The following is a 19,340-nucleotide window of genomic DNA, read 5'->3' as shown; positions in this document are numbered from 1 at the left end:
AGAAAACTAAATCCAATTCGACATCATTATTCGTGTGGAAAACGTGTGGTGGCTACAACCACAAGTCTCCTCACGTCGTTTTATATCGAGATTATTCTACGTTTACGGTTGTTTTTTTTATAAGTTTTTCGATCACTAACTAATGTGTGATCGGATAATATTTGCGTGATTTAGATCTTAATGACTGGAGTCGTGTGTGCGTTTATGCTTCGTTCAGATATCTATAAACATGGTAATGTGATTAGCAGTGGCGGGACTAGAAAAAAAGGGCTACCCCGCAAAAATTTTTTAGGCCCCCCGTATATATATATATATATATATATATATATATATATATATATATATATATATATATATATATATATATATATATATATTGTCACAGCCTTTTTGTACTGCCAATTTCATGGCACAAACTCAAGACAAATACTAACCGCACCACTGATGTGTTATTCCATATTATAGCCTAATTAATTTTTATAATTTTATTGCGCGCATTGACCGGCTCTCTTGGCCAAAGCTCGAAGAACTTAGCACAAAGATCGTATTTCGTAAATTGGCCGGCCAATGCGCGCACTGGCTGGAACGTACTTTCCAAATTTCGAAGCGCTTAAACTTGACAGCGTATTTTGTACATTATTTTTCAGAATAATATTTGTGAATACGTTGTAAAGAAAGCACCGAACGTGTTAAAGGAGAAAAATAGAATTAAACCAAGTTTTCACCATTGTTCGCTTTACAAGCTGATGAAAATGCTCGCTGTTGCTTGTCTTCATGACATATATATTCATTCAATGATATAAAACAAGCGTTTCAATTTTGTATTGAACATAAACCACTATAAAAAGTAAAGATTTCATTGAGAAAATAAACAAAGAGCTAGACGGCTGTTGAAATGAAGTTGTTTTTAGAAATGCAAGGGAAGCAAGACCTTAAGATATAGCCTACTTTAACAATTAAGAGTGGTTTGAGGGGGTAGCATACCTAGCAGTTATGTTCAACAAAAAATAGGTTTAATCTTAAGCTTCAGGGGGAAAAAATATTATTGCCATTCAAGATAATCTCGGGGCTTGTTTTTCCAAACTATGCAATTTGCGAAAATAAAATCTTGAGAATATTGCCATGTGTGGTGTGTGTAATATGAATCTGAATATTAAACAAATAACATTTTAAAAGATGAGATTTTTTATCATCTTGAATATCTTGACAACGAACATTGGCATTACTTCACTGAACTGAAAGAAGTATAAACCATAATGACACATAGTACGTTCTCTGCTTTTGTTTATGTTGCCATATATATGCAACTAAACGAATATGAACCCTTTTTCCTGATAATCTCGAGGCATTTTTTTTACCAAAGCAGCGAAATTGACAAAGAAAAACAAATCTTGGAAACAATGGCATGTTTGATATTTGAGAATCTGATTTTGAGATAAATATCAATTTGAAAGAGGTGATTTCTAGCCATCTTGAGTTTCTTAAAAACTAAATGCGGCGTTATTTCCCTGAGCTGAGAGAAGAAGAAACCACGTTGAAACGTAATCCTTTCTCTATTCCCCTTGAACTTGCCAGAATTCCTGATGAGTTACAAGATGAATTCTTGGATTTGCTGAATCATTCCGAGGAACGTACCGTGGTTAATGAAAACCATTCATAACCTAACGTGACATTGTTTTCCATGTCGAGTTTTAGTTCCTTTAGTGTCTATGCGAGAATGGATTTTCAATACTTATACAATTTAAAACAAAACATTAACCAATAAATTAAATGTTGTGAATTACATGAGGTTGGCATCAAATAAACGTAACCGAAAATTTGAGTCTAGTCAATAACATGCAATTTCACCCATCTTAGTAAATCACTTATCAAACATAATTTAAGAGAAAAATTATAGTAGAAATTTTTTGTTCGATGTTAATTAATGTCCGTGTTAATTATTATTGACTTTTCAATAGCGTGATGGTCGTGGGTCAATTAGCTATTATAAAAGGGGGTCGCCACTCGATAAAGTTTGGGAATCTGTGCCTTATAAGAAAAAAATACAAAATAGTTCATCGCCTTCTAGTAAACTGCACTTAAACGTATCCTTAGAGTGGTAAGGTAGAAGAATATAAAAAACGTGTCATATGTGATCGCATGCGTACATAAATGTTTTCGACTGCATGTATACCTGGGTGTACGTATGTGCTCATGTGTGTGTACATCTGTACGTGTGTAAGTAAATAAACATTACACAATACTTGGTTTAGCTCACATACGTGTTGGAAGACAACGCTGGTTTTCAAACACTGTTAAAGTGTCTGTCTGTCTGTGTATAAACGCGATAACTTGAGTACCGTTACAGCTAGGTTGATGAAATTTTATATATAAGTATTTTATCAAAATCGCAGATATGTTTCAACTTTTGAGCGATTTCCGATAACCGGAAGTTGTACTTTTTCTACTTTGAATTTTTCAAAAGCCTATCACTTGAGTACTATTTCAGATAGATGAATGAAATTTCATATGTGAGTAAAAGATCAAATTCTCTACCTTCTTTCAAATTTTGAGTAATTTGAGTTGACAGGAAGTACTAAATTACGCTATTTCCGATTTCTCAAAAAACGCATGTAAATTTATAAAGTACTAATAATATTTTTCTATGAGATTCTATTCTATTTTTAAAAGTTTAAGTAATTAAAAATCATGTCTATATTCCAAGTTATATAAGAATATTCTAGAAAGTTTAGGGGACATCTCTCCCGGTTTATTTAAACAACGAATCTTTTCTCGGCATCAAATAATCAAGCAATGTTTACACACTATTCACACGGAGTCAAAGACATGATTAATTTAAACATTACTTTTCACTAATCAATTTCCTGATTATTTGAAAGGCATTAGCTCACGTTTGTTGTTTTGTAAAAATAAAGTTATGGAAATGATACTGTTGTGTAATGCATGGATTTTACATTAACGTTACTATTTTGAAATGTAAACTCACATTTGACAGAGGAATAAAACACTGTTTTCAGTTGTTTTGTCCTTTGTTTTAGACACTCTAGTTCCAGTAGTAACAAACTGTCGTTCCGCTTTAATAAACAAACTGTCAATAACACAAGTCACCTCTTGCTTGTAGTAATGTCAGTGTTTTATGTGTACTTTGTACTGACCCGTTCTTTAGCTTAATTTACTATCATTTATCTTATCAATAAATATATAAAACATTTAAATTGTGTTATCATCAATTTTACACATTAAGTGACTTTATCAGTTATATCTACTGATTGAAGGTGTATTCAAATCATGCCGAGTAATTGCCGGCTTATCGTGTATGTGTAGGGATCTGTACCCGAACATTCTTATTTGTATAAAATATTACTTACTCGTGAAATAAATTGCAGCATTGAACATGGGTACATTTGGACAGGCACATAATAAAAGATCAGAGGTATAGCGAGAGGTGGGTGGGGATGGGCCGTACCGGTAGGCGCCTTGTATGTGTGGGGTGAGCGACTGGTTTTGTTTCAATACGATCAAAGGCAATGTTCAGTACTTTTATTGTTTTCGTGTTCACATAGCACACAGTGCTGTCTTATTCGCTTGTCTCTACCAGAAAGCCCACTAGCAATCGTCAACTCCTGCTTTAATATACGAATTCTACCTTTGGGTAACAATACATAAACACCCCGAGGTAAACTAATCTTACACACTCCTCTCTTTTAAAATGTAAAGGATTCTAACTTATAGTAATCTAAACTACAAATGGCCCACACCAACACAATTTTTTGCTAGCTGCATTACGTTGTATACAAATCGTATACAACTATTGTTATTATCTGTGCGTATTTAAATAAAAATACCATTGGGGGAGGGGGGGGGGGGGGAATGGATACCAACTGAAAATTTTGCAAAGTTTAGTGGTAAAAAATGTTAGCGATAGATGAATGTAATGAGAATACATGTGCATATTGACATCAACAATATTTGTACTTCCGTTTGCTGGGGTATAATGTATCCATACAACAGTCCTTGAATATATGGTATACACACACGTTTTGCTATGGCTGTTTACTTCTGCTATTTTTTATGTCAAATCTACCGACACTGGCCTCGCTTAATCATTTTAAATTGTAATGAAATCTCAGTAAATGTAATTATTTTTTAGTAATACATACGTATCTAGTTCATGTACGTTAATGTTAAATGAGCAATACACGAGTTTGATGGTGCTAATGTTACAATGGTGTTTATTGGAGGGTTACAATTATTACAAAATAACTAAGGATGGTAATAAATTTACAGGTTCAAACTATCCCGTTATAGATGATTGTGTAAAAATAAATGAATTATAATTCATACTTTAATTTTTTGTTTAAACAAAATGGTTTGATATTTTTTGTTGTTCTATTTTTCGTCATATTTGTAGGCCTATACACATACAATAACTCATACAAAGTATTTGTCTTTAGGTGTTATCGGTATTTCTTTTAAGGCACCTCTTCTGAGTGGGTGGGTTCATTGAAGTGCTTGATGATCCCACACTTTTCTATGACAATTTGAACTTTTGATCAGGTACGTGAATGCTACGGTCTAAATCGAACCCTATGAGTATTTTTATCATCACACGATGGTTTTTATCTTGCCTGTGTGACACTTGATAAAAGCACAGATAAATTCATTGGAGTTGGTCTGTGGTATTGAGATAGGTATTGAACGTCTATATAAGTTAAGTGCACCTAAACTAGCGATGCTGGGTCAATGGTTGTTGACATGAAGTAACATCAAGAATGTTTCTCAGACCAAGACGCAATTTTATCCCGCTGCAGTAGTTTTACTATCGTTAGTTTATAGAAGTACAACACAAAACATGCTGTATGGTGAACTCACAAAACAACAAAACATATAATCACCAAGTCAAAAACAAGACGTTCACTTTGACCTGTTATTATTTGTATTAATATCAATACAATAAACACTTAATTTCCCTTAAAAATAATGTGTTAAGTGTTAGAGACTGCACCAACAGGATTAAAATCTTTAAGAGAAAGTTGCTGTCATGTTCTTTTGTTTATATATTTTATTCACTGAAACATACATTTTACACTTTGTGAGATCATATTTAAATGATAATTGCACTAAGGGACATAACAATAAAATATATTTCAATGTATACATATCTTGATAAGTTCCCTTGAAGGTTTCCTTACAATTTTTTTGTTTAGCTCACACACACACACAATATTTGGTTTAGCTCACACACCCACAAGATTTGGTTTAGGTCACACACACAATATTTGGTTTAGCTCACACACACAAGATTTGGTTTAGCTCATACGCTTAAGATTTGGTTTAGCTCACACACACACACAAGATTTGGTTTAGCTCTCATACACAAAATTTGGTTTAGCTCACACACACACACAAGATTTGGTTTAGCTCTCACACACAAGATTTGGTTTAGCTCACACACACAAGATTTGGTTTAGCTCACACACACAAGATTTGGTTTAACTCACACACAAGATTTGGTTTAGCTCACACACACAAGACTTGGTTTAGCACACACACACACAAGATTTGGTTTAGCTCACACACACAAGATTTGGTTTAGCTCTAACACACAAGATTTGGTTTAGCTCACACACACAAGATTTGGTTTAACTCACACACAAGATTTGGTTTAGCTCACACACACAAGACTTGGTTTAGCTCACACACACAAGATTTGGTTAGCTCACACACACACACAAGATTTGGTTTAGCTCACACACACACACAAGATTTGGTTAGCTCACACACACACACAAGATTTGGTTAGCTCACACACACGTGTGGGCAGACAGCGCTGGTTCTAGACGTTGTCAAAGATATAAAACAAATGGAAATAATTGTGATATTTTATTGTTTAAGCAATACAACACAAGCTCAACGATTGTAACAAGAACGTTGTGTTAGTCAATGTGTAGTAAGATCATTTCACATTTCCTTTTAATTTTTTAGTTAATGAGCAGTGTTAGTCTGGGCAGATTTAACCTGGATATTTTCATATAACTAATACATCGCCGTGGGTCAAATGCTATGCGCTATATTGCACGCTAAAACTGTGTACATCCTGCTTTTATTTCTGGCTTTGATTCCATAGCATTTGTTCATATAAAGAACAAAGTACAGGGCAGCACTTGTTTCATTTAGGAGTTATTCACCTAGATTAGTATTTGTCCCTGGTTATCGAGCCTAATTTACGAAAGGGACCGAACTCTCGACTTCAGTGAAAGCAATAATGAGATCCATTACTTGAAAACGGGATAATGACGTAGGGGTGTGACGTCATAGATCCATTAGACATAGCGTCGTTTAATTTGTTTGTGTTTGGTATAGTATTAATTTTAAATTAAAATGAAAATATCAAATAAAACAGACAAACATGATTTATATTTTTTGAAAGTCTCAACTTAAGTAGACAGATCGGAAAAACATCAATGATTGTAAACATTTGGCTGTAGATTTGATTTTCACTACATGTGAGCTATTTGATTTTTCGATGTAAGGCTCTGTGCTAACATACATATACATACAAATACATATACATGGATATACACATACACACACACACACATATATATATATATATATATATATATATATATAGACTTGATAGCTAAATATATGTTTTAATTATTATATGTGTTAATGTATGTTAATTTACAGACACAATGTTCCTGAATAAAAAAAAAAAAATCTAACTCGGAAACAATTTTTTTTTTCAAATTAAAGGCAGTAGTGATCAAAACGACAACAGTTCTTTGCAGTATAATAATAAAAAAATTCTTTAAAATTTATAACAAATTAATGTTTTTAATACACAATAAAAAAGTTAATGTTTGTTAAGTGAACTCATTCTAACAATCTTTTTTTTAAATACTTCATAATCATGTAGCTCCAGGTATACGTTTTTTTAACAATTAACATGAAAATTATGATTAGACCATACACCTAGTGCTCACATACTGATAAAAGATATTTAAATAAAGCTGTCTTATAGTCTATTAGAGATATGAGTTTAGTGGCGTCAAGTATGACACATTATTGGTGAGCACATTGAATAAGCTAGAACTCCCAAATGATGACTAAACAAATAACATATAAACCACTTAAGTTTATGTAGACATGTAGTCTACACACATAGAAAGTGGTTAGCGTGTGTATTACATGGTGGTTACATATTTTATTGTTTGAGAATTTACCATCCAGCATGTTCTGTTGGGTACTTCTATAAACTAACGATAGTAAAACTACTGTAGCAGGATAACGCTGCGCTTTGATCTGCGTGATACGCAAAAAAGTAAAGTTCTTGACCTTTCTTCATGTCAACAACCACTGACCCAGCAGCGCTAGTGTTGGCACATTTCACTTCTATAAACTTCCACCACACGCCTCCAGACACAACATCAACTTCAATCTGTTTATCTCCCCATTCATGTAGAGTGACACAGACAAGATATAAACCATCATGTGGTGATACAAATTTTCCTGTAGTTTGATCAAAATGTTGACCGTTATATTCATGTACTTCACTAAATGTTGAAATAATTGATTCAGTACAGACAGGTGTGGGACCAGCAAGCTGTGCATGACAAGCATATCTGTTACATACACGTGACTCTGTTGATTAGAAAACATGCGTTTGATGTACATGTTCAATTTTACGAATGCTCTGACTATTTGATCCATAATATTTGTAAATTGTCGTTTCTTTAGCTTATCTTATCATCTCATTATATGTGTTTTGTATGCAGTTTATAATGTAAGTAAAATTGACAAACCCAAATCAAACAATTATTTTTCAAAAAAAAAACTATGTATAATAATCTATAATGTTTACATAACTTTGTGAAAGACCATAAATTGAAACACTACACCACTAAATTAGTACGGTCCTTAGTTTGTGTGGTGTTAGGTTATCGTTTCCTACGTATTGACACTACCAGTTTAGTTGGTCAATTAAAACCTCACAAAACGTACAACACATGTTATATACGATATGCTAAAACGGGGTCTACGACAAATTCCTGAAATACACTTGCCCAAATGCCGTTTGCCCCAAGGCCGATTTCCCGAACGGACACTTTCCCGAATGCGACAAATATCCGAATGGGCATTTGTTAATATCAAATAGACATTCTTAATCAATTCAAGTTTGACATTTTGATAACACAATTCTGGGCATAAAAAACTAATTTGTTTATAATACACAAAATGAGAATCATTTTAAAAACCTCAGATAAGCGAAAATTATATTTTCGTCTTGTTTTATAGATAGCAAAAGATGTAGGCCCTACACTTTCTATAATATAGCAAATACTAATTAATTCATAATGCCTGCTTGCAGATATTAAATAGTATTTTGTTCCCTTTCAATTTGGTTAGACGTTTATTTAATTATAAACATTTCAAATTTAAATTGATTAAAAATGACTTTTGGTAATCAATAATGTTCCCATTTTTCGGGCGAACGGCTTTCGGGCAAATGGCTTTTGGGCATTGTCGCATTCGGGCAAGTGCCTTTCGGGAAATCGTCCGACTCCCATTATAATCATGCAGTCCGTATGTGTTCACATTATAGTTTAATTGTATATGGCTTATCTATCGAAACAAAAATACACGAACAAAAGTTATTATGTTGTAGACCTACTTAATAATGACCGATCACAAGATCTGCACAGTCAGCATTTTGTAATGTTCATTTCAGTTTACAGCAAATTAATTAGATACTAAGATGTTAAAAATGTATAATTATCAATGTTTTCAGGTTATTACTTTTTTATATTTCAGATCTGGCTCGTATGTAAAAACTTCTTAATATAAGAAACATAAGGGGATGACGTAACGTTAATTGAAATTAGTTAATTTTAAACTGCAGCTCTGTATATGTCTTACTGTACTAGGGTAGACCGCTGTACGTCCGTGTAATAGAAATGCAGAGAGTAAGAGATTTAGAGAGAGCGTGAGAGTGGGCGGTAAACAAACGTATTGGTTATCATTGAGAATTATTTGATATCTTTTACTATTCCTACATTTAAACGAGGAAATCAATAGATAAACTTGTCATAAAATCACTATTGTTATATAAATAAGTTTTAAAAACTTTTTTTTACAAAGCAAACTTACCTATGAGATGAAAATCGTTAGACAACTTTGAAATAGTATTTTCAAGTTCACCCAGCTAAATTAAAATAAAGTGTAAGGGAATAAATGAAACAATCACATATCTACTGACTCACTAGCTTCAATAGATAATGGTAACTTTTAAGAAAAGGAAATGATTTTTTGTATATTCTTATTTAATTAATAAACTATTTATTAGTGATTTCCCAAAAATTATGGTCATTACTGGAGTAATTTAGGATTTATCAATGTTGCAAATGATTTTTATACAGTATTACAAACATACCTTATCTAATTTTTCTTCCCTAGTTTCAAAGTTCTTGTTAAAGATTTGAATCAGTTTGTCAATGGGCATCAACCTTTGTTGTAGGAGTTTGTACATTACACTGTGCTAAAGACGATCATAATTAAAGATTTATATATTTAACTATTTTTATTGTATATTAAAACTCACATACAATTAGCATTTATATAAAAGTTATGATTATAGGTTAAATTAGTCAACTGCCCCTTTTAACAATTTGAAGTAAATTGAATTGCAAGTAAGAATAGAACTGTGTACAAAAAATACAGCAATTTTAAAATTTACCTTTGATTGTAACTTTTCAAATTGGGTTGAAGTTTTGTCCAGGATTTTATTATTTTCATCTTGTAAAGAAACAATTAAATAAGAATGGCTTTTATTTTCTTGTTTCATACCGTCTCTTATATCTTGCATCTCTTTGTTTATTTTGCGCACTTTGTTTTCATATTCTTTCATATCTTGAGACAGTTTCTCTAGTGTTTTGTTTGACTTGGATTCTTTTTCTTTTAAACTTTCAATTTCTTTGTTCAGCTCCTTTTCTTTGTTATCTTGTTCACTCATTTGTTTTCTAAGGTTTTTAAAATTCTGCATTTGTTTTTTAGTCAGTTGTTCAATGTTTACCCCCATGTCACCCTGTTCTGTTACAAAGTTGTCTCTCCATTGTTTTATTTCTGATATGTCATCTGTAGACTTGTGTTGTGTGTCCTGTAGTGAAGATAGTGTTGTTTCAATATAGGCGAGTCTACGCTCTAGGTCAGGATGTTCTTCAACTGAAAATAGTCGCACATATACAGTTTATGATTTTAAACGAATTAAATATTGAAAAATAGGTTCTTTAAAAAAGAAAACACAAGAAAATTAAAGTAATTTTCTTTTTTTTTAAATTAAACAGTATCGAATCGTACAAGCTTTAACATTGTATACGGCTTACAATGCAGCTACTTAACTAGTTATACCAAGCAAAACTAAGACATACCCGCTGTATGTTGAACTTGTGTCTTGAGTTGTCTTGGTGATTCTCCTGTTAGAAATGTTGCTGTTGTCTGTGTGTCAGGCTGTGGTAAAGATGGCGTTGGTTTGTTGACATCCATGTTGTCCTCGTCTGGTGGATTGGGGTTTAGAATTTTATTTTAATTGCAGTTGAAGTGAACAGCGATTTTATAGTACACACAATAAATGTCGCTAGTTAATGTATAACGCAACCATGTAATACTCTGATGAAAAAGAACTTTGAATATGATCCAAATGTATACAAATACAAATAATTCCAAAATAACCGAAATCTATATATTGTTTTAAATTTAACTTTTACAAGAATAATTATCGATTTTATAATGAAAAGTAATTTTTAAAAAAAAACCTTTATGTTCTATAGACATTTAATAAGACTCTTCAACGTTGTTTTAGGGCGAATAAGGTTACACGATGTGATTGTAAAAATCTTTTTTTTTGTTCAAATAATGATTTACAATATTCACTAATGTGACGTCGATTTCATAGCAAAAAGGAAAGTGGTTTGTTAGACTTAACTTAGTATTTGTAATGCCTGTAAACTAAACGGTAAAACAATTTCGTTGCATTCTTCTCAGTAGAAACACTTCATTACTGAACACACATGACACTTGACAGTAGGCTTAGACATTTTAAATTATAAAAACTATTAGAGTACTGACTTAAAATATGTGACGTCACATCCAACAAGGCCGTGGCTGCTGTGTCCAGTTCTTGTGATAGCTCGATGTAGCTGACAGATGATTGGTCAGTTTTTTCTTCTAGCCACGCCTTACTTTTTGCTACAACCTGTCATGAAAGGTTATATAATTTATGTTTCTACCATTCAGATTTTAAGTTTTTGTTGTTGTTAGAAATGCACAACATCAATTAAACTTTTAACACTACATCTTGCTGAATGTATGAACGTTTGTTTGAAAACGAAAATGTAAAGATTATTGTAAGTTGGTAGAAACTTACATTTTTCAATTCTCCTATAACAGGTTCCAGTAATTGTAGTTGTTGTTCCAAATATTTCTTGTGCTTTGTAACAAGCTTGACCTGAATTCTTGAAGGCATCTATATAATAATATAACTGTCACTTTTTAAAAATAATGTTTTAATATATAATAAATTAGTGTGCATATATACTAGAACGTTTCATATCCACCAATCTCCAGCACATTACAGTAACACACACACGTGATAAATTATCATGAAATTAATGTTAACATCCGATGGAGATTATTTATGTAACATTGGAACGCAGTGGCGTAGCGAGGTCGGGTGTCACCCGGTGCGGCACTTAATGGTGTCACCCCCCCCCATAGGCATAGAGACCCTTCCCAGGGACAAACTTTCAAATTTTGGATTTGCACCCCCCCCCCCCTCAAACTTTCGATTTGCACCCCCCCCCCCTCAAGTTTTCGATTTGCACCCTCCCTCAAACTTTCGATTTGCACCCCCCCCCTCGAGTTTTTCTCTATATATTTTGCTATTTTTTGCCTTGGTGTCACCCCCCTAAATGGTGTCACCCGGTGCGGTCCGCACCCCCCGCCCCCCCCCCCCCTCGCTACGCCCCTGTTGGAACGTGAGGTTGTAACATTTTCAGTTGTTTAGCTATAACATATTTTGTTGTTTGACTGTAGCATATTCTGCTGCTTGATTGTCAAACTTTAATTTGTTTTACTCTAAAATAGTATGTTGTTTGACTGTAACATATTCTGTTGTTTGACTGGTTAATGAGTAGGTTGTAAGTTACTGACTTCTCATTTCTGTTATCCGTCGTTTGTGTATTATGTCGTGAGTGTAACGTGTGTTTTGTTTGACCTCTTGTTTGTAAGGTCTAGCATTTAAACATTATGTCAGCTATCATTTTTGTTTTGATTTGGGGTTGAAATCAGAGGCGTAGCTAGAGGAGGGCGGGGAGGGCGGCCGCCCCGGGCGCCGACCCTAGGGGGCGCCAAAAGGAGTAGAAAAAAAATTAAAAGCTCATTTTAAGCTACAATTTTGAATTATAAACAGTCAAAGTAAAGAAATTTAACGGCTGGGAGCCTTTGCATACTGATTTAACTGTTTTCTACCTTGTTTGTGTAACTGTGAAACGTATATCTTTAAGAAACAGTGATCGGAAAAACCGCTTTCGAGCTTTACTAGATGGGGGGGGGGGCGCTTTTTCGAAGATTGAAATCTGAAAAATTCACACCGGATTAAGGAATAAACCGATATAACCCAGAAAAGAAACCCATTGATCTAAAGCGTATTTTACGATTGTGGAACATAAAAAAGAGTTAGCAGACTGTCGGAGCGGGTGGATGGGAAGCGATACTCTTTGCCAAAATTTTAAGATAGAAGAAAATTAGTATATTGTACTGATTATTACTTTGTTCAACCTAACTGATAATTCTAAATTGCAATATTGGCCTACTATTGTTGAAATTGTTCTAAAGACATGACCAAAAGTAGACCAAATAAGGCTTGCACCTTCTACAAAATAACTCTAAAGCAGTGGTTCTTAACTTTTTGGAGTACCGAACCCAACCAGTTTCATATGCGCAATCACCGAATCCTCCTTAATAGTTGTATCGTCCACAATGACTAAATCCGATCGTGAATCCTATGAGTCGGGTGTGTGTCTTGACCAGTGTTTCTTCCAGACTTTTTTCTCCGGGGGGGGGGGGGGGCACTTTAAATTTTCGGGGGGCGGTAGACTTTCTTCCGGGGGGGGGGGCGGACACTGTTAAAGGTATATATTTTCTATATAAATTACATAAATTTCATTTCGTTCGGGGGGGGGGGGGGGGGCTGTAGAATTTTTTCGGGGGCTTGCCCGCCCCCCCCCCCCCCCCCCCGAATGATGCCTGGAAGAAACTCTGGTCTTGACATCCGCGGAAACCCTGAGACTGAATTACCAAACCTCTCGGGTTCGATGGAGCCCACGGTTCTAAGCTCTTTTGATTTTCTATTTTTTATTCGTTTCGGCATCTTAAAGGGGAACTTCATTGGCGTCCAGTGAAGTTTTAGGGAACGACAATCAGCGTAATTGTTAATTTTTTTCCAGACTGTCGCACACACAAAACATACACGCATATATATATATATATATATATATATATATATATATATATATATATATATATATATATATATATATATATATATATATATATATATATATATATATATATATGGGGGCGCCAAATTGAAAGTTCGCACCGGGCGCCGGAAGGGGTCGCTACGTCTCTGGTTCAAATGACCTGTTTGTACTGTGGTTGACTTTATATGAACTTTGATTTACATTTTCAAAAAAGAACACATTAAAATATCGTGCGTTCATTTATTTATAAATCAACAATAACTGATAAAACATTTATTTTAAGTTCGAAATAAAACGTCCTGCTGTGTTAGTGACACCCCAAGTTTATGTTTTTTGTGTTGTACGCTAGCGATAATACATGTGTGTAGTTGTGTGTAAGACATGTCGTGTGCGGTTGGCCTAGTGACCTATTTAAAATAACATATCTGTAAAGACTTTTAAAGTAAAAATAATTAGGTAATACTGTTCCTTACACACAACACATTAAATGATACTTACAATTTCAATTCTATATCAATATCAAAGTAATGCCAACTAAAAACTTTAAATAACAAATCTAGGTGTGTGAAACTTTGTCGTCTTGACAACTTTGTTACCTAAACAGCAGTTAATTTCGGGATTTCCCGTTAAGCTGTTTCAGTGTCACATACAAGCTAGAGTCTAGCCGCTAGACGAACCTAACAGAAAATATTTACAGCCTTCAATCTGACAACTAAAAGTACTGAGGTCAAATTAACGTAGGTCAAATATTTGGAGGAACAGATACGAGTTATGGAACCTGCATTTGAAATTATGAAAAAAGTAAGTAGTCAGCAGTTATGTGTCAGTTTTTTAAATATTTTATTTACAAATTCTATATTATACAATCATTTACTAAGTTACTCAGTTTATTTCACTTATGCACTTTTAACATTACCAGACAGTGGCAAAAAGTAAGACGTGGATAGAAGATAAAAATGACAACCCGTCTATCACCTACGTCGAGCTATGCCAGGAACTTGAATCAGCGACCATGGCAATGCTGGGTGCATGTTCTAAAGTTATGAGTAAACATTTTAATTTATTTTTAGAGCTAACGACTGCTATCAAAAAAGTCAGGAGTTCGAATCTCGGCGCTTGTCCTTTTAAGCGATCATCATTGTCGTATGTTAGAGCGTTCGACTTTAACCACGTAAATTATCGAGTTCGGATTTTGGGCTCTAGTGTTTGTGACGTTCTAAATTCATAAATCTCTGACGGGTACCTATTTCAGATTAGGGAAACAAAGGTGTCGGAGCATAACACCTTACCAAACTTGTATTCCGAGTTCATTTACGCTGATAATCGCTAGTTCACGATGTTGATGATGATGACGATCATGATGATAATCATGATTTATTCATTGTCATAAAATAAAATATGAGTTTACATTTCAACCTTAAATACAAAAGATTTAAAAGATTAAGATTATTTTATGTGTAGGCCTATTTCTTGAGTAATGGCATAATTCTTTTTTTTCCCATGAAAAAGTTATTGAAGGTAATGTAATCAACTTACATACGCAGTCAAATATGTTTAGCTTATACCTACATGTTAAGGTTAGGTTTAGGGTTGCCGTCAGAAATCGACACAATTGGAACATGATGTATACAAACAATCAATTCAATGAAAAAAACTGCAGTTATAAAACTCTTCGCTCTGTATTCATATAAAACAGATGAAAATAATGAGCCAATAGATGTCGATGAAGAAACGCCATCTTTATCTCAGTCTATATCACAAACTATAGCGACAGAAAACTTGACCGTTGTGAATTTAATGCTAACACAAAAGTCAGGAGTTCGAACCTGTTTTATTCTACTCCTCAACACTAATCTGTTACAGAAGTTATAAGCAGTCTACTGGTACAGCACTCAACACTAAAATCTCTCATATATCAAAATATATAAATGACTCAAATATACATCACATATATGATGTATTTCAACAGTAAATGATTTTGTAAGTCTAATATGTGTCAAATAAAAATAACGATTTTCTAAGGTTAGAATGTATTCAACTAAATTTATATAAAGATAATGGATCATGTGCTTCTAATTTCACGTTCGATGTTTCTTGTAGCAATTATGTGTTACACATTTTATTACACATACACATGTTTATATAAGTAATTATATAAATAATTATTTAGTTTAATAGATGTAACGATTTTTGTTTGTGTTGATCTTTGTTAATTTAAAGATACAGTGTTACTAAATAAAGGAAAACATGTTTTTAACACGGATATGCAGTAATTTATTTATTGAACGAATGTAGTGTTCACAATTACAGAGACTTGTAGTAAAATAAAAATAATTGTAATTTTTATTTTACAAATGACTAACTTGGATTAATAGCCTACTTTTGGTACATAAGGCACATATTGATGATGTACAGTGAACATATTTTAACATTCGTCTTTGTGGAAGTTCTTTGGTTTGTCTCAAGGGTTCTGTTAACAAGATAAATACGTTTTTTTTTTACAAACCAAACGTATTCAAAATACGGTTGTGCTCCTATACAGTGAAGGCAATGGTACATACTTATATTCTATAACGTTGGTCAAGTAGAAAACATAATTAGTGAGCATATTAAATTAATTGAAACAAAATGATAACTAAACATATTTCATGTAAACCATTCAAGTGTTTGAAGACATGCAGTCTCCATACATAGTAAGTTGTTAGCGTGTGTTTAACATGGTGGTTACATATTTTATTCTTTTAAAAATTTATTATCCACCATGTTTTGTGTTTTACTTTTAAAAGCTAATAATCGTAAAACTACTTAGCCAGGATAAAGCTGCGCCTTGATCTGCATGAAACACTTCAAGGTAAATTTCTTGACCTTTCTTCATGTCAACAACCACTGACCCAGCAGCGCTAGTGTTGGCACGTTTCACTTCTATAGTCCTACACCACTCGTCTCCAGCCATCACATCAACTCTTATATGTTTATCTTCCCATTCATGTAGAGTGACACAGACAAGATATAAACCATCATGTGGTGATACAAATGTTCCTGTTGTTTGATTAAAATGTTGACCGTTATATTCACGTACTTCATCAAATGTTGAAATAATTGATCCAGCACTGACAGGTGTGAGATTAGCAAACTGTACATTACAAGCATATCGGTTACATACACGTGACTCTGTTGATTAGAAAACATTTATGATGCACATGTTTAATTCCACACATGCTCTGACTATTTGATTCATAATATTAGTGAATTGTTATTTCATTACTTTATGTAATTAACACTAAATATAATCTCATTATATGTGTTTTGTATGCAGTTCAGAATGTTAGTAAAATGGCTAAACAACATAAAACAATTGTTTTTGAAAAAAAATGATTTGTGTATAATAATCCATAATGTTTACATAATTTAGTGTAAGACCACTAATTGCAACACTAGACCACTAGTTTAGTACGGTCCTCAGCGTTAGTGGTGATAGTTTATCGTGTCATACGTATTAAAACTACGAGTGTAGTAGGTGACGTAATACGTCACTAAAAGTACATCAATAGTTATTTGTGTTATGTTATAATCATAAAGAACGTATGTGTTCACGTTATAAATCACTGTCTGGCTAACGAACATCACGTTATGGTCTGTCTGGCTAACGAACATCACGTTATGGTCTGTCTGGCTAACGAACATCACGTTATGGTCTGTCTGGCTAACGAACATCACGTTATGGTCTGTCTGGCTAACGAACATCGAGTTATCGTCTGGTTAACGAACATAACGTTATGGTCTGTCTGGCTAACGAACATCACGTTATGGTCTGTCTGGCTAACGAACATCACGTTATCGTCTGGTTAACTAACATCACGTTATGGTCTGTTTGGCTAACGAACATAACATTATGGTCTGTCTGGCTAACGAACATCACGTTATGGTCTGTCTGGCTAACGAACATCACGTTATGGTCTGTCTGGTTAACGAACATCACGTTATGGTCTGTCTGTGTAAGAGAATGACAGAGATTTGTGGGGCGGGAATAAGGTGCAGAGATAGAAAGGGTGGAGAGATATTGAACAGATGTAAGCTAAAGTAATAAACTGAGTACAGATCGGTTAGCATCGATTATTCTACGTCAAAGTATTAGCTATGTAACATTTTCACCAGAGGTAAAGTATATTTATTGTTAAATCATTTTTGTTTTTCAAGGCACACTTACCGATCAGATGAACTTCTTTGGACAACTTTGAAATAGTATTTTCAATGCTGTCAATCTAAATAAAAACAAAGTATAAATTATATAAATGAAACAATCACATAGTTACATTTAACATAAATAGCTGTACTGACAATAATTGGAAATGGCAACGTGTAAGAATACAAAAGAATTTAAAGCTGTTTTATAAATATAAATGTATTAACGAAATCAGAGGGTATTTATTGGACTAATAACAAGGTGTTAGTAATTAATGCATTGCAATTTAATTTTTATATTTTTATTACAAATATTACTTCTTTATTCTTTCTTCTCTAGTTTCCAAGTTCTGGTTAAATATTTGAATGAAGTTGTCAATAGGCATCAATCTTTGTTGCAGGAGTTTGTACATTACATTGTGCTAAATGGATTATTTTAAATTTCACTATTTCTATTGCAGATTAAAATTGAAGACCTTAGTGCTAAAAGTACTTAAGTCACAAAAACAACATTTTGAGAAAAAAATAGTTCAAAAATTAAAATTTACTATGAAACATTACGTTTTTATATTATTTGTTTGTTTGGAAGAGAAAAATAAATAAATTCTTCAGTATCACTATTTGTCTATAAGATAAAGTTAAACTAGAGGAATAACGATCAATGCTTGCTTTGATTTTCACAAAAATGTGACCTACGTACTTTTAGCACTGGGCTCTTCAATTGCTAATATTAACTTATGCCTTAAAAGTAGTTTCAAAATCAAAAGTATGACTGGCAAAAAAATTTAATCAACCGACTTTTAATTACATGTTACAATTTAGTTATAATATATAGACTTGTAAATTTGAAAGTAGGTGTATAAATGTGTACCCAATTAATTATAAATGTGAATGTTTACCTTGTATGTATTGACCAACATGTTACGGGTCAGTTGTAGGTTAGATAGAAATAGCTTAGAATAATCTAGAATTAGGGGAAAATGCGTGCTTGAGTTGAGTTTACCCTAAGTCCTAAGGTATTGTTAACCCCGGTGTGTTGATGTATTGTTATCCCAAGGTCAAATACTCAGTGGGATACTCTGTTATGTGAAGAATTGGGGCCAAATAAAATGTATACTATATGTGTAACGAATAGTTGTTGAGTTGAATCGAACCCGGACGTAACACAATATTTTATTATTATCTTTTTCTAAACATATAATCTGACCAGAATGTTTGTTTTATCTGTGTGATCATGTATTTCTTTTTTTACTTTGTGTAAGTTGTTTTCATATTCTTTTTCTTTTAAACTTTCAATTACTTCGTTCAGCTCCTTCATTTTTTAAATTCTGCTTTTGTTTTGTAGTCAGTTGTTCAATGTTTACCCCCATGTCACTCTGTTCTGTTACAAAGTTGTCTCTCCATTGTTTTATTTCTGATATGTCATCTGTAGACTTGTCATTGGCGTCTTGTAGAGAAGATATGGCTGTCTCTATCTGCTCAAGTCGACTGACGTCTTGTAGAGAAGATATGGCTGTCTCTATCTGCTCAAGTCGACTGACGTCTTGTAGAGAAGATATGGCTGTCTCTATCTGCTCAAGTCGACTGACGTCTTGTAGAGAAGATATGGCTGTCTCT

The 19,340-nt window shown here is 33.4% G+C and overlaps 1 protein-coding gene across 1 annotated transcript in view; it reads right to left on the bottom strand.

Moving 5' to 3' along the window:
* Nucleotides 1-9,646: 9,646 nt before the first annotated feature.
* LOC131947409 (structural maintenance of chromosomes protein 3 homolog) overlaps nucleotides 9,647-19,340 on the bottom strand; it is a 32,375-nt gene continuing 22,681 nt past the window's right edge. Inside the window, exons 3-5 of the mRNA XM_059308623.1 lie at nucleotides 11,128-11,254; nucleotides 10,431-10,556; nucleotides 9,647-10,224 (exon numbers count right to left, since the gene is read on the bottom strand). Coding sequence (XP_059164606.1) covers nucleotides 9,647-10,224; nucleotides 10,431-10,556; nucleotides 11,128-11,254 — 831 coding nt within the window. The remainder of the gene's footprint in view (nucleotides 10,225-10,430; nucleotides 10,557-11,127; nucleotides 11,255-19,340) is intronic.

The sequence above is a fragment of the Physella acuta genome, unplaced genomic scaffold, assembly GCF_028476545.2.
Source record: "Physella acuta isolate Inbredline_101_S28 unplaced genomic scaffold, ASM2847654v3 ptg000592l, whole genome shotgun sequence".
Taxonomy (NCBI): Eukaryota; Metazoa; Mollusca; class Gastropoda; family Physidae; genus Physella; species Physella acuta.
This window is presented reverse-complemented; position numbering and strand designations above follow the sequence as displayed.